Source organism: Ochotona curzoniae, unplaced genomic scaffold (genome assembly GCF_017591425.1).
Source record: "Ochotona curzoniae isolate NIBS_2020 unplaced genomic scaffold, NIBS_Ocur_1.0 contig_50, whole genome shotgun sequence".
NCBI lineage: Eukaryota > Metazoa > Chordata > Mammalia > Lagomorpha > Ochotonidae > Ochotona > Ochotona curzoniae.
Window position 1 is genome coordinate 6798452 of NW_024466446.1, and position 15446 is coordinate 6813897.

General features: G+C 36.5%; 1 protein-coding gene across 4 annotated transcripts in view; it reads right to left on the minus strand.

The window, feature by feature from the left end:
* Window positions 1-15446, minus strand: part of JAK2 (Janus kinase 2) — a 78970-nt gene that overhangs the window by 14505 nt on the left and 49019 nt on the right. For all 4 annotated transcript variants that reach the window (XM_040988890.1, XM_040988889.1, XM_040988887.1 and 1 more), the window contains 7 exons: window positions 15121-15266; window positions 11498-11819; window positions 10597-10716; window positions 5836-5993; window positions 4258-4369; window positions 2179-2365; window positions 234-361 (listed from right to left, as the gene is read on the minus strand). In XM_040988890.1, coding sequence (XP_040844824.1) covers window positions 234-361; window positions 2179-2365; window positions 4258-4369; window positions 5836-5993; window positions 10597-10716; window positions 11498-11819; window positions 15121-15266 — 1173 coding nt within the window. The remainder of the gene's footprint in view (window positions 1-233; window positions 362-2178; window positions 2366-4257; window positions 4370-5835; window positions 5994-10596; window positions 10717-11497; window positions 11820-15120; window positions 15267-15446) is intronic.

A 15446-nucleotide genomic window follows, 5' to 3' on the forward strand; every position in this document is an offset into this window, starting at 1 on the left:
ACTTTTTAATGGATTATAATACCACCCTTAAAATACTTCTGTTAATTTCCAATTCAAGATTGTTACATTTTTTGCTAAGAAATAAAATATATAAATCACATTCAAATTCTTATACTATAGATTATAACAAAACAATCCAATGTATGAAATGAACATAACATGGAGAAAAAAAATCAAGAAGAGATATTATATTAAAAGAATAAAGAAGATAACAATTAGTATTAATGACTTACAAATATCAGATCTTCATTTCTGATTTTGTGAAACACCATTTGGTTTACGTTGTTATGCCTCTGTAATGTTGGCGAGAGTGGCACATCAGACACACCATTGGTTCTGAAGACTAAAAGATTTGATTTATCTGGGGAAAAAACAACAAAATACAAATATACGTATGAATACATGAAAGTATACAAGAGTGCTTCAAAGATTCATGCAAATGGAATTTAAAGTTTATTTTAGTACAAAAAAATTCTTAAAATGAATAAACACAAAGCATTTTTAAAAAAATGTCCTGAAGGGGTTATAGGGCCAGAATGGTGGCATATCATTTTAATCCTATACCCACAGTGTCAGCATCCCATATGGATGCCAGTTTAAATCTCTACTACTGCTCCACTTTCAGCGTGGGAAATCAGTGGAAGGTGGCCTAAGTGTTTGGGCTCCTATACCCATTGTGAGAACCAAAAGAAGCTCCTGGCTCCCAGCTTCAGCTGCTGTGGCCATTTGGGGAATGAACCAGTGGATAAAAAAACCCCTCCCTGTCTCTCCCTCCTCTGATTCTGACTTTCAAATAAAAGTAAATAAATCTTTAAAAAGAAAAAAAAAAACATGCTGTGGAGAAGCTGGCTAATTCTCCACCCGTGACACCAGAATCCAATATAGCCACCAGTTCCTATTCTGGCTGCCTTACTTTCTTACCCGGCATACGGGCTGGGAAAGCAGCAAAGGATGACTTAAGTTTTGGGGACCCAGCACCCGTGTGGGAGACCCAGACGAAGCTCTTGGCTCCTGGCTTCTGATCAGATCCACTTCGGCTGCTGTGGACACAGTAGCCGTGAATTAACTGATGGAAGATCTTTGTCTCTCTTTCTCAAATAAAAATAAATAAAGCTTTTTGAAAAAATGTCAAAGAGATGGGTAATATGAGATAACTATGTGTGGCTTTTAAAATTTTTGAACCAGAATAAACATGTTCTAACTCCATTTCTCACAAACATCTTGAAATATCCATATCTCATACCATATCCATATGGGCATGCATCATAAAAAACACAGACAATATGAATTGCTCCAAAATGAAATAAAATGAAATGTCCTTTACAAATGAATAATAACTATATTGTTCATTTTTTCACACAAAAATGCTTTTGGATTTATTCATTTAATTCATATACCTTTACCAATTATTTCATTTGCTCAAAAGAACAATAACTTACTTAATACACTTTTTAAGATTTTATAGACTTCCACTGATTTCCAACCACTATATTTTTTAAAAATAGCAAAACTAAAATCCCAAAGCATGTGAAAAGTTTTGCTGAAAACAACAAATAAGAATTTGGTAGTAAGACCTACTAGTTCAACAAATAAGAGACTGACTTATATGAAGCAATTATTATCTTTAAAATGGCATTATTGAAACGGGCCCGGCATAGTAGACTTGTGGCTAAAGTCTTCACCTTGCACACTTCAGCATCCCGTAGAGACATTGGTTCTAACCCCAGCAACCCCATTTCCCATCCAACTCCCTGCTTGTGGCCTGGGAAAGCAGCTGAGGACAGCCCAAAGCCTTGGGACCCTGCACCTGTGTGGGAGACCTGGAAGAGGGTCTGGGCTCTTGGCTTTGGATTGGTGCAGTTCCAGCTGTTGCGTCACTTGGGAAGTGAATCACTGCATGGAAGATTTTCCTCTCTGTCTCCCCTACTCTCTGGATATCTGGCTTTCCAATAAAAATAAAATGAAATCTTTTTTTAAAAATATGTTAAAATGGCATTATAGCACAAAAGAACAAATAACTAAATTGCACAGTCTATCTGGTGATGCGTGTTTTGATAGGTACTTCAAGATTATTTTGCTCCTGGAGCTATTTCTTTGGTACTCCTTTTGAAATTAAGGTGCTGATGATAACTCAATTGGAAACATAATCCATACGTTTTAGATAAGAAAACACCTTACCTTTTGGCTTTGGGGGACAGCATTTAGTAAACTGGAAAATTATACTGTCTGAGCGAACAGTTTCCATCTGGTAGCAATTCAAGAGATCTTTAAGATTATTGAAGTTCTTCTTCGTCCCACTGAGATTAAACTCTCCATTTTCATTCTTTGTAATCAAACAATGTTTATACTCCATGACACTTTCTCGCTGCACGAGTTGAATTACAAAGAGGAGGGGAAAAAACCACAATGGACACCACAGTGATTATTCTGGCAAAAGGATATTACAGAAACAACCAGCAAAATAGTTAGACATTTGGAACTGCAAAATCTAAGGTAATGCTGCTATAGTGACAGAGGCGCTTGGTTCCTCAAAAAGCTATTGAATCACAACTCCGTAGCCTACAGAAGTGCCTCAAGAGCTCACTTCACTATGAAGCAAGCATGAAAGCAATGAGCCCAATAATAGCATCCTATTCCCATTCCTTAAAGCTCAGAGTCTGAGTATCACATTTACTGTGAGTCTTCTCCAACAACACTTACCCATTCACAAAGGTTCCGTCTTTTGGCACCACTATTGTGTTTGTAGAACTATTCCCTAATATGCCATTTTAAAGCAAGTGGTAGATTTTTAACATCTATTTTCTGCACTTACAATAAACTTCATCTACTTCTTGAGTCATTTTCATAAGCACATTCTTTCTACTTAAAGCCATTTGTTTAAAAAAATGAACTGCTAATACTCAAAGTCAATCTCATGAATTTCCTACTCTGAGCAGTATTTCTTAAAAATTATCATGCCTATATTTACAATCCTCAATTCAACAGTTTTTGGTATACTTTTAAATTTCTATTTATCTGAAAAGTTAGTTTCTTGAAGTTTTAACTTTATTATGCTAGAACATATCTCTCTGACAGCTTTTTCAAATATTAAAAATTTTTATTTGATCAGTGAACAATGGACTTTGACATGTAACAGTAAGAAGGCACTGTGAAACCAGGCTAGATTATCAGTTTTATATAACAGTGAAGAAGTAACCTGCCTTCTATATTTATAAATAACCTATTCTCTACAAACACTAAATGCCATTCAATAACAAAATCATTGTATTCTCTACTTTCAAAAAGAAATTTAGAAACTGCTATAAAATTTGCTTAGCTTTACACATGGTGGTTAAGTTTGTAGATGATTTGGATAGTAAATAGTCTTAGAGGAGATCCAAAGTGACCTGTGTCAATAGTGATGTGTTTGCTGTGGTTTCACAGTTAACGCATATATTACAAATCATTATCAATGTTAGAAAAATCACTAGTCAAAAGTGCTATCATGTTTCTACTCACTAATGCCGTATTTTTCTCTAAAAAATGTAACCACTGCTAATAAACAGAAAATTTGCTTCTATTTTGTCCTACATGATTTGGTAAAGGCTTCTGTACCTATGAAAAAAGAAACTTCAAAAAATTTTGTGAAGGACCTGGCACTATAGCCTAGTGGCTGAAGTCCTCTCCTTGTTTGTGCCCAGATCCTATATGGGCTCCAGTTTATGTTCCAGCTACTCCACTTCTCATCTTGCTCCCTGCCTGTAGCCTGGCAAAGCAATTAGGGATGGCCCAAAACCTTGGGATCCTGTGCCCAGGGGGGAGACCTGGAAGAAGCTCCTGGCTCCTAGCTCCTGGCTTCACATCAGCTCAGCTCTGGACATTGCAGCCACTAGGACAGTGAACCAGCAGATGAAAAATCTTTCTCTTTATCTCTCCCTCTACCGTAAATTTGACTTTCCAATAAAAATAAATAAATCTTAAAAAAAAACAAAAAGATTTTGTGAAATACCACAAGATGCACTGGTAACATCCAAAGATAAAAAAATAAAATGAATGGCAAGTGAAAACCTAAGACACATTACAAAATTATTTTATAGAAAATATATTTTATATTATTTGTACAGAATCCTTGAAGGAAACTGAACATTAAGCTAGTTATCTTAATTTAGAATGGTAACTTTTGAGTATTAGAAAGAAAACATCATATTAGATTACACATGCAGAGCAAAGCACATAGGTTAAAAAAAGTGTTACCATTAATAAATATGACATACTAACCTCAACAGCAAAGGTCAAAAAGTATTTGTTGAAGTCCTTAGGACTGCATCGGAGTACATAGAGTCCAGTCTGATTGCCTGCTCTCTTCAGCTTACTAATGGCGAAATCCATTCTAAAGGTAAAGAAGAAGGAGTTTGAACGACAATCCACAAGCACCATATTATGACCAAAAGCAATGTGAAAGTCCCAAACCAAATCCAAAACCCCCAATTTTTAAAAGTCTTGTCTGCTTCATGTTAATTTTTCAAGGCAAAAAAAAATCAAAGTGCCAAGCTATTTTGATTAATTAAAATCAATTTAAGAGGAATTTATATTACCTGAAAGTGCATATAAGGTAATAGAAAACAATTAAAATCACACAAAAAAATTCATTCACATATTCTGCCTTTTTATTAAAAAGCCATATTCACTCCCCAAAACCTTCCTTTAATTAGGTAGACAATATAACAGTCTCTTCTACTAATATACAAATTTATGTGCATTATTTAATATATCTAGTATGATACCAAAGTCTACTAGAAGACCCATGATAACGAAGCTGCAAATCTTGAAAGAAAAGCAAAATGTAATGCATAAAAGGTAAGAATAATTTGTTTCCTTCTACATATTTGTATAAAACAATGTCTGCATGTAATAGAACCTCCATAAATGCTTTTTTTAAGTAAATGAAAACGTGCTGGAATGATACATGGGTAAATGAATAAATAAATGCTATCAGTTTAAAAAATATTGAAAGTCCAAACTATATACCAATTCTATGCAAAATGTCCAGGCAGTGCCAGACTTATGAAAACAGTCATCAGATAAAGATTGAAGCAGTCGCACATATCACTCAAGATACAGTTTCTCAAATATTAGGGGGAGGCTAAAGTGTAGAAACTCATGCTCACAATCCCAGATTTCTATTCTGGTTCAATACTTTAATGAGGTGTCGACTATAAAGCAAATTCTTACTGACACATAACTAGAATAAACAGATGTTATGCCTGATCCAGCAGTTACTGGCTTTATCCAGTAATAAAGAACTGAATCAGTCAATGTGGCAGTTACTATCCACAGGTTGTTTAGATGGAAAGAAACCAAAATCAAGCTCACAGTCAGGGATCCAAATTGGAAACGGAGCAACCAGGCCTTGAAATGGATCCACATGAGTGCCAGCCATAGCCGAACAGCCTACTGTGCCACAATACTTCCCCTGGATTGTTACTTTTGAAATTTTTTTTTTTCAAATTACACTATTTTTTTTTCAAAGTGCCTACATCTATGTGTATGACCTACTGTTTCACCATCTGGCTATTGTTCCATTTACCTGAAATCATAACTAGATGACTTACAAGGATTTTATTACAATCTAAATTCTATGCAATATAAATATTATATGAACAGTTGCTTTGCTATATTATCAAAAAAGCATTTAAGGAGTAATAAAAGACGTGGGTACATGTTCAAGACAGACATAAATATTTTTAATAGTTCAATCAGCAGTTGATTGAATCTAGTGATGTCGAAATTGTGGGGATGGATGGTCAACTATGTGTCACTCACAGTTGAAAAGCTCTGAAAGTTTGTGTTACTCACGAAATTGGGCCGTGACAGTTGCTCTGTATGTTCTCCAGCACTGTTGGAGGGGCAACTTCTTTACAGAGGTAGTGATGCGCATCTGCTGTTAGTCTGTAGTACCCATCAATTAGTGACACAAAAGACAAAGCTTCCCTCAGTGAGCCAAGTTCAATTTCCTAAGCAGAGAAAGCAAAAAGAGAAGCCACACGTATCATTTTAAGGTCAAGTGCATGCTAAATATTGAAACTTCTCACTTCCTGTTGTTAAAGTAATTCTCAACTATTTTTCTTACTAAATCATTCATGTTTTTAAGCTCTCAATTAGACAATGTGAATTATAAATTCTTAGGTCTGATATTTACAAACCTTCCAAATATGGCTTTATCATGCCTTACCAGGTATAGATCATTCTACATACATTATTTTTGGATTCCAATGCCCTTAATTAGACTAACAGGCCAGTATCTCAACTATAAACTAATCTAACTTAACATCAAAGTGTTAATTAGATTTCACAAAAATCTATTTTTACACACCATTATATATCAAAAGTAAAAGTACTCAGACTATGGCTATGTTATAATTGTATCATCATACACACATATGTGCACATACAACCTCATGTGAACATACAATGAAGCATGCTACTGAGTGAAAAATTATACATGAGTAAAAATGTTTCACTGAGTCCAATGCTGCTGGCTACAGCAGCAGAAGATGAAGATTTCTCTCTGAAAACATGCCTTTCCAATAAATTCTTCTTAAAAATGTTATATCTACAGAAAAAAATGTATTCATTTCCACATATTTGTATATGTTTATACTTGGATATATAAAAATTGTCAATAAGAAAAAGCTTCAGTGATAACAAAATGATGTAATATCTGCAGACAAGTTTATCAAATAAGTAAGTATAAAATTATCAATTTTTTAAGATGCAATTTTGACCTGAATACTTAGGAAATTAATACTTCTCTTGGAAAAAAATTCAGCATGATAAAGAGATAAAATTTTCCCTAGGTTAATTCTCAGATTGCCTACAATCCCAATAAAAACATCAATCAGTACTTATATAGAGAGAAAGACAATGCAAATACAGAATTCAAAAAACCAAGGAATGAACATAAAAGACGCAAGGAAATAATTCCCAGGATGATAAGAAAGGAATGCTCAAGGTTCACATCTGGGCAAAACAGTTACAGAGTTTGCCCAAACAGGGGCTTCTCCAGGAAATAGGCAGATATGATACAACACATCATAGGCTTAACCATGTACTGAGAAGAAAGCTGTTCCAGAGGAACTGTAGGTGATGGAGATGCTACTACAGATACCAAGGAGAAAACAAAGCCGATAATCAACTCTTGGAGGACAAAATCAAAAAGACATACCGGAGTGGAAATGTGATTCCGGCCATTTCTCACCTCGTGGTGAGAATACAGCGTGCATGCAGTGGGCATACACAATAGGGATTAAGTGAAGAACCGTGAGTATGTGAGGTGCTTGGGTAAAGGCAGCGAAATTAAACTATTTCAAAAGTCAACATGTCTGTAACATGTGAGTTTGTGGAGCAGAAAGGCAACCCATGGAAAGGGAATAAATACCTGCAAATAATTTGTCTGGAAGGAGACTTACTTCCAGAATAACAAACCTCTAGGACTCAACAATAAAATATAACTAAACTGATAAAGCACTCCTCAAAAACAAAAACAAAAACAAAATCCACAAATGCCTAACAGGCATATAGAAAAAGCTTACTATCACAATACCAGAAAACAACAAGAACAACAAGTGCTCGTGAGAATATGAAAGAAGAACCCTGTGCGCTACTATTGGATGTAAAGGGGAATGGCCATGGTGGAAAACAGCGTGGTAATTCCTTCAAAAAAAAATTACACAGAGAATTACCATCATTTGCAGTAATCCTCTTCTGGGAATCTAACCAAAAACAATTGAAAGCAAGGTCTCAACGACATATTTGTTAACCCATATTCTTTGGAATATTATTCATGGTAGCCAGGACGGATGGAAACAACCCCAATGTTCATCCAGGAATGAATGGCTACGCAAATGGATATATTAAAAACGAAATGCTGATTCATGCGATCACATGGGAGAAGTGTGAGTATATTATGCTAAGTGAAACAAGCCAGTCACAAAAAGACAGTACTGTGAGGTTCCACTTATGTTAGGTATCCAGAACAGGCAAAAGCACGTGGTTGGAAAGCAGAATGGTAGTTGCAAAGATTGGAACAGAAGGGAAAACGGGAGTGGTCATTTCCTGGGTATAGAGTTTCAGTGCTGCAACAACACACAAAGGCTCTGGAGAATGTAAATATGCTGAATTCTACCAACATGTATGCTTAGGAATGGTTAAGAAGGGGGCCAGGGCTGTGACACAGAAGGTCAGGCTGCAGCCCACAAGGCCAGCATCCCATACAGCTGCCTGTCGGCGTCCCGACTGCTCCACTTCAATCCTGCTCCCTGCTGACAGTCTGGGAAAAGCAGCAGTGGAGGATGACCTAGATGTTGGGCCCCGGTCATCCGTTCTGGAAGGAGCTCTGACTTACGGCTTTGGCCTATCCCAGTCCTGGTCTTTGTGACTATCTGGGTGGTGAACCAGAAATGGAAGAATGGAAGATGCTGCTCTGTGTTTCTCCCTCTCTGTAGGACTGACTTTCAAATAAATAAATCTCTTTTTGTGGGAGAAAAATAAAAAAGAAAGTAGTTAAGGTACTCAGTTCAACAGTAAATATATTTTAGCAAAATTTTTAAAAAATTAGATGCAAAAAAATAGATGCAAGAAATTTCAGAGTAAAATTATAGTAAAACACATGTGTCAAACATGACAATCCAGAGAGACGTAATAAGCAAAAAATTATACTTTCTTATATTCAACGATAAGTCTTAGGAACAAACAGACTGAGAAAATGGTTCTTAATTCTAATAAATAGCAGAAAAAGGGTAACATCACAAAATTCAGCAAGAGACATGATATATAAATAAAAACCTCATGTTATTAAAATATAAAATAATACTTAGATTCAACTATCAAAATATAAAAATTATTAAAATATAATATTAAAATAGAAAATGATGCTTGGGTTCAGAAAAATATATTCCTAAAATAGAAAATGTGGTGTGGAAAAGAAATGTCAGCACTTCACAAATCTTTACAGCAAAATTTTATCAAAATATGAACATACTATTTTCAAGGAATATTAAAGAAATTCAAAAAGAAGGTAGTGCCACAGTTAAAAGCCTAGGATTTCAAATTGTGTGCTTGTGGTTTTTTAAAAACCCAACCACTTATTCTACACTATGACCTTGAAAATTAGCCTGGTTGTATTGTTAACTTAAAATTAATGTATAATTCTAAGAACAGTAAGGTGTGTTGAATAAAAGCGTTTCAATTCAGTTACAATTTTAGTAATAAAACTGAAAAGGTGAAAAGGGCAAGCTATATAGATACCTATGAAAAAGGAACAATAGCAAGAATAGGACATCCAAGCCAGGAGTTCATGAAACATTTCAGTTCAAAACAAAGCAGAAACGGCATTTGGTGTAACTGTTATGCTGTTTGGGACTCATCACAGCTCCAGTGAGTTCCAGGTTCCTGCTACAGCACACGGGGGAGCCAGCAGGTGACAGGACTTGGATCCTGCCACTGATACAGGAGTTTGAAATCGAGTTCTAGACTGCCCGCTTAAGTCCTGCCCAATTCTGGCTGTTACAGGCACTGAGGACTGAACCAGTGGATGGAAGCTCCCCAACTCTGTCGCAGTGTGGGGGTGTGGATGTGATCTCTCAATAAGAGAGAGAAAGAAAACTAAGAAGAAAATCAAGTGAAACAGCATCAATTTCTTTCCTTTTAATAAAATAGGAGGGGATTTCTGAAGCTACATAAAGAAAGAGGATTAATCTTTTAAAATCAATCACATCTTCCAGCAGAGATGGAGCCATGGCATAGCAGATGAAGTGTCTGCATACGGCACCAGCGAATACAGAGGCAGAAATTCAATTCCTGGATGTCCTGTTTTTTTTTTTTTTTTTTGGCTGTTTGTTTTTGAAAGACTTATTTATTTTTATTGGACAGGCAGATTTTACAGAGAAAAGGAAACACAGAGATAAAGATCTTTCATCTGCTGGTTTACTGTCCAAATGGCCATAAGGGCCAGAGCTGAGCCGATCTGAAGCCAGGAGCCAGCAGCTCTTCCAGGTGCAGGATCCCAAGACTTTGGGCCATCCCCAACTGCTTTCCCAGGCCACAGGCAGGGAGCTGGATGGGAAGTGGAGCTGCTGGATACAAATCGGCCCTCATATGGGATCCGGGCACATGCTAGACAAGGATTTTAGCCACTAGGCTACCATTCTAGGCCCACCTATATATTTTGTTATATAAATTTTTATATAATTATTTAGATGGATTCTTTTTCTCTTTTTAGTTAGGCACTGCAACTGGCAGTCTGGATATATTTATTCGTAAGAAAATTTTAAGTCAGGAACAAGCAGGGAACGAGTACTACCAAGAATATAGCAGAGGAACTAACGTCTTGGTAGTCATAAAAATAAGCGACAAATATAGCAATGTACAAGAAATTGGGGAAAAACAATCCAAAAATATGATGTGATTAAAATACGAATCTGATGTTTGCCTTTAGAGAAATATATGTAACTATGATTAAAACCTCTAAAACAAAGAAGCTCTGGTGTTAGATGTCTGAATTACTTGTTTCCGACAAGTGTAAAATGTAACCAGTATTTAGTCACAAAGCAAACTTACCAAATTTTTACCATCTTGCTTATGGATAGTTACAACTCTACCTTCATTTACAGCTTCCTGGCTTGCTTGCTTAATACTGACATCAATAATATCAGGAAAATCACAATATAACTGTAAATCCTATAACCAAAAACATTTAAAAAATAAAAGTCAGAATTTGAGAAGTCATTTTAAAAATCTACTAAGCACACAACAATCATTTCAAAATCTTTAAAATCAAAAACGGATGACAAAAAGGTATTCAGAACGATAGCCATTAAATATGATTTCCTCTTTTAAAAATTCAACTCGATATTGTATCTTCCTTTGATTTAAAAAATGAGAATAACAAAGTATACCAGAAAACAGGAAGCTACAGTGCTTTTCAACCCAAATCATGTCAGCAACAATCACTGCTATCAAACTGGAATTTTAGCTACCAAAAGGGACAAAAAATATAGAGCAAAATCATCCTTTAAACAGCTAATAACAACCTAGGAACCACACAGATGCACACACATTTAAAACTGGCAACACAAACCTAACAATCTAAATGAACAGATACATCTTCCTGACGTTTAGTCTTTTACATCTAGTCAATTTTATGCCAAGAGTGAAAGAAAAAGAGGAAAACTGATCTTGAAACTGAGTTTTAGCATTCAATCCTTTTTTGTGAAACTAGGAAAAAAAAAGTCAGTACTCATTATTTTGTAAAATAAATAATTAAATAAATAAATAATTTTTTTTAAAAAAATTGAAAACAGGAAAACAACTTTATATGTGACTTTGACGGCTTCACACTATCAACAGTTTCTGTCCACGGGACAAACACAGCTGCAGGTTCAAACCACTGAAATTACTTTGTTTCTATTGCCATTCTACTTAAGACAATAAAGAATGAGAACGTATCATTGAGGATTACCTGTTCTGTCAGAGTCTCACTTTCCTTATGTCTCCCTCTTGACCACTGAATTCCACCGTTTCCAGTTATTATAATGGTTGCAAAAATCTCCTCACCTGAAGGACCTCTTCCAGGTTCTTTTACTTCAAACTGTTCTGTGTAGAAGGCAGACTGAAGGGTTTCCAGATTGATAAGATACTTAAGTTTCAAGTTTCTGGCTGTGGCTTTGCATTGGCTGAACTGCTGAATAAATCTGCGAAATCTATACCTTATTCGCTTCCTTGTCAAAATGTGATATTCTTGGATCTTGGCTCGAACACATTTGGGTAAGAATGTCTTGTAGCTAGGAATAAAGAGCACACACAGAAAAAAATGTTGGAAGAGAAATCTAAACAAATTTGAGAGAGCTTACCACATTTTTCCAAGATAGCTACTATTACAAGCCAGCAGTCAGACAGAAGTGGACATAACCACCATTCAAAGCATATGAACCCAGTGTTTCGTTTGCTGATAGTAGCACATAAACATACTGAGTTATCATAATTGTTTACAATAGGAGATACTGATTTTTTTTTTCTCTTAAGGAAATTGTCTAAACAATAGTCTCGAAAAATGTATTTTCTTTGATTATCTTATCTCTCAGAAATAAGTTTGTAAAGGCAATTTTAAAAAGATTTATTTACTTATTTGGAAGGGCAACATCACATACAGAGAGAGATCCTCCACCCACTGGTTCACCACACCCTCCAATGGCCACACAGCTGGACTTGGGCTGGCGCAAAGCCAGGAGCCAGGAGCTTCTGCATCTCCCACATAGGAAAGGGGCTCAAGGACTTGGGCTAAGCCATGCTCTCTGCTTTCCCAAGACAGAAGTAGTGAGCTGGATTTGAAGTAGAGCAGCCATAACTTAACTGCAGTTGTAGGATATGCCCAATATGCCGGTTCCACAGGCAGAGGCTTAGCTTGCTATGCTGTAGCACCAGCTCCTGAAAGTAAATTTTTTGCTGCCTTTTGAATGGTGCTGCAGTATAATGTGACACTCCAAAATGCATGTGAATTTTAAACGCCATTATTTTGTTGGATGTCACAGTTCACATGCAGCCATACTTTTGTTCATATAATTTGGCATGACAGTTTCAATATTTCCTCATAATTTCTTTCTTTCTTCCCTTTTTTTTTTTTTTTTTTTTTTGCAAGCATAGAGTCCAGCATCTTATTTTCCAGATAAATTCAATGGTTTCTTGGGGAGACCATCTCTGGTCTGAAGGTAGAGCTGGCAGAATATCATCCCAATCAATTAAAATCCACAACATAACATCAACAACAATTTACAACATTATGAAATTAGTAGACATGATATTGAGTATCTAATATGTTTTTTAAAAAATGCAAGTTCTTAACCACATCCTCTGACTACTTCATTAACATTTCAATTTGAGTTTATATAGAGAACCGGCTGCTATACACCTTAAAATGGCTCTAGGGTACTATTCAGCTGTCTCGTGTCTATTTTCATTTAGTATATAGCAGTTTATAGTGTTGAAGCATAATTTTGCTGAACTTGGCAGATTCTAGGATAGTCTAAACTGGCTTATAACTCCAACAAGGCATATGTCAACAGCTGAGGTGCAGGACAGTTTTAGGAGGGGTGTGCAGAGAGATCTTCAATACCTTAGTGATTTCCTCATCATTTCTTGGTAATTCAAACAAGTCTACTCAGAAATCTCGTAGGCCCCGCACAATGTCTCAGTGGCTAGATTCTCGCCTTGTATGAACTGGAATCCCATAAGGGTATTGGGTCGTGTTCCAGTTGATCCACTTTCCAGCCAGCTTCTTGTTTGTGGCATGGGAAAGAAGTAGAGGATGGCCCAAAGCCTTGGGACCCTGCACCTGTGTGGGAAACTCAGAAGATCCTGGCTCCTGGCTTTGGATAGACTCAGCTCTGGACATTGCAGCCACTCAGAGAGTGAACTCAGAGTGAAGATGTTTCTGTCTGTCTCTGTGTCTCTCTGTAAATCTGCCTTTCCAATAAAAATAATCTTGAAAAAGAAAAAGAAATGTCCTGACTCTTCCATCTCTAAAGACCATATCATAAAGAAGGTAGATAATCAATTTCTCTGATTCTGCAGAATGCTGTCCTACCAAAGTATACTATAAAAACGTCCAGTTCTCCACATACACTACTCTGTTCTCACGCATCTCCTCTCAGGTAAGCTCTTTCCATCCCAAAAGCGTCAGTTCCTGTATCACAAAGTCCAGACTTCCTCTCTGGGCCTCCTTATCCAATTGGAATCGATGCTCCTGCCCGTGTTCACGCAGTATTTTGTCTGTTACTCCCTACTATCACTCACTACATCATCCTGTTCTCGTCAATCTTCTGCCAGTGTTTCTGGAGCTAGCTTAGGTACAATACCAATTATTATATTTTAGGAATCTTTTTTGGGTGCAGTGTGGTAACCTAATGGCTAAAGTCCTTGTCTTGCACGCATAAGCATCCCACACGGCAGCCCTGCTTTGCATCCAGCTTCCTGCTTGTGGCTCCTGGCTCCTGGCTTCAGACCAGCTCAGCGCTGGTTATTGTGGCCATTTGTGGGTAGTGATCAAGCAGATGAAAGATCTTTCTCTCTCTCCTTCTCTCTGTAAATCTGCCTTTCTAATAAAAATCAATAAACCTTAACAACAACAACAAAAAACTAGATATGCTCCACCACAGTATAAGTCCGGAAACGGCTTCAAATTTATAACATTCATCTTTAGTAAGTTGAAACTTCAGTTCTTTATCTGTATTCCCTGTGACTCCATAAGCATACATATGAGTATTCAATAAATGAATATTTACTGAATTCGCATGCTGTTTTTACATAACTAAGGGATACATGTCTACATTTTTAATTAAAAGCAAGGCCTAAATACAAACCTATGTGGACTGAAATCCTAACCTATGAGTTAAGACCTGCCAGACCTCTGAAAATGAAACGAGAATTATTAAAACAAACAAACAAACAAACCACAAACCTCAGAAACTGTTCCTATAGAAACTGAATATACAACTCTTTTTAAAGAGACTCAGCAAGGCCAATTAATGAGAAGACAAGCTCAAAGCAATGAGAGGGTTTTAACCCCACTCACATTCTCAACTTTTTAATCTAGTAATCACGGAAAATATATAAGATACGTGTTTAGAGTTTAAATGCAGAAACAGTGGCACATGTCTGGTAGAGTGACTACGAGGCCACTCAGGCAGGCCACATGTATATGAGAGTGTCCGGGTTGCAGCCCTGCTCAGCTTTGGAGTTCATCTCTCTGCTGATGTTCATCCTGGGGAGCAGCAGGTGATGGACTAAGTATTTGTGCTCCTGGTTCTGGCTCTGGCCACATCAGTAGTCAGCTTCACTTTGGGAAAAATCTATCTGTCTTTGTTTCATTCTCTGTCTCACTCACTCTCTCTGCGTTTGCTCTTTTTCTACCTCTTTCTTTCCCTCTCTGTAAGCTCTGCCTTTCAAATATGTTTTTATTTTAGAAAGCTAAATGAACCTCAAAAATAAGCAAAATTAAAGGGTGTGGACTAACACAGCAAATACGATTAATTACATAAAATATCTAACATATGTAGTTATCCAAATTTGTAGAGGACAATTACTTACCTGACAGAGTTATAGATGGCCAGTGGAGTTTGATCCTTCTCTTTGGCTATTCTCATCATATCCAACACTGCCATGCCAAGACATTCTTCCTGAGTTTCATGAGTCACAGGTACTTTTATCCAGCCATGCACAAAATCATGCCGCCACTAAAAGAAAAGTAAAAATTTCATAATGAAATATCTCCTCATGCACTTCACATTCACATTTGAGTCTACTATCAAATTCTAACCATAAGACAATTTCCAGAACATGTGATTTAAAAGGTATAATTCAACTGCTCCCTTGATTTGCATTCTGTCATAAAATTTTAGAAGTTCACTTACAAA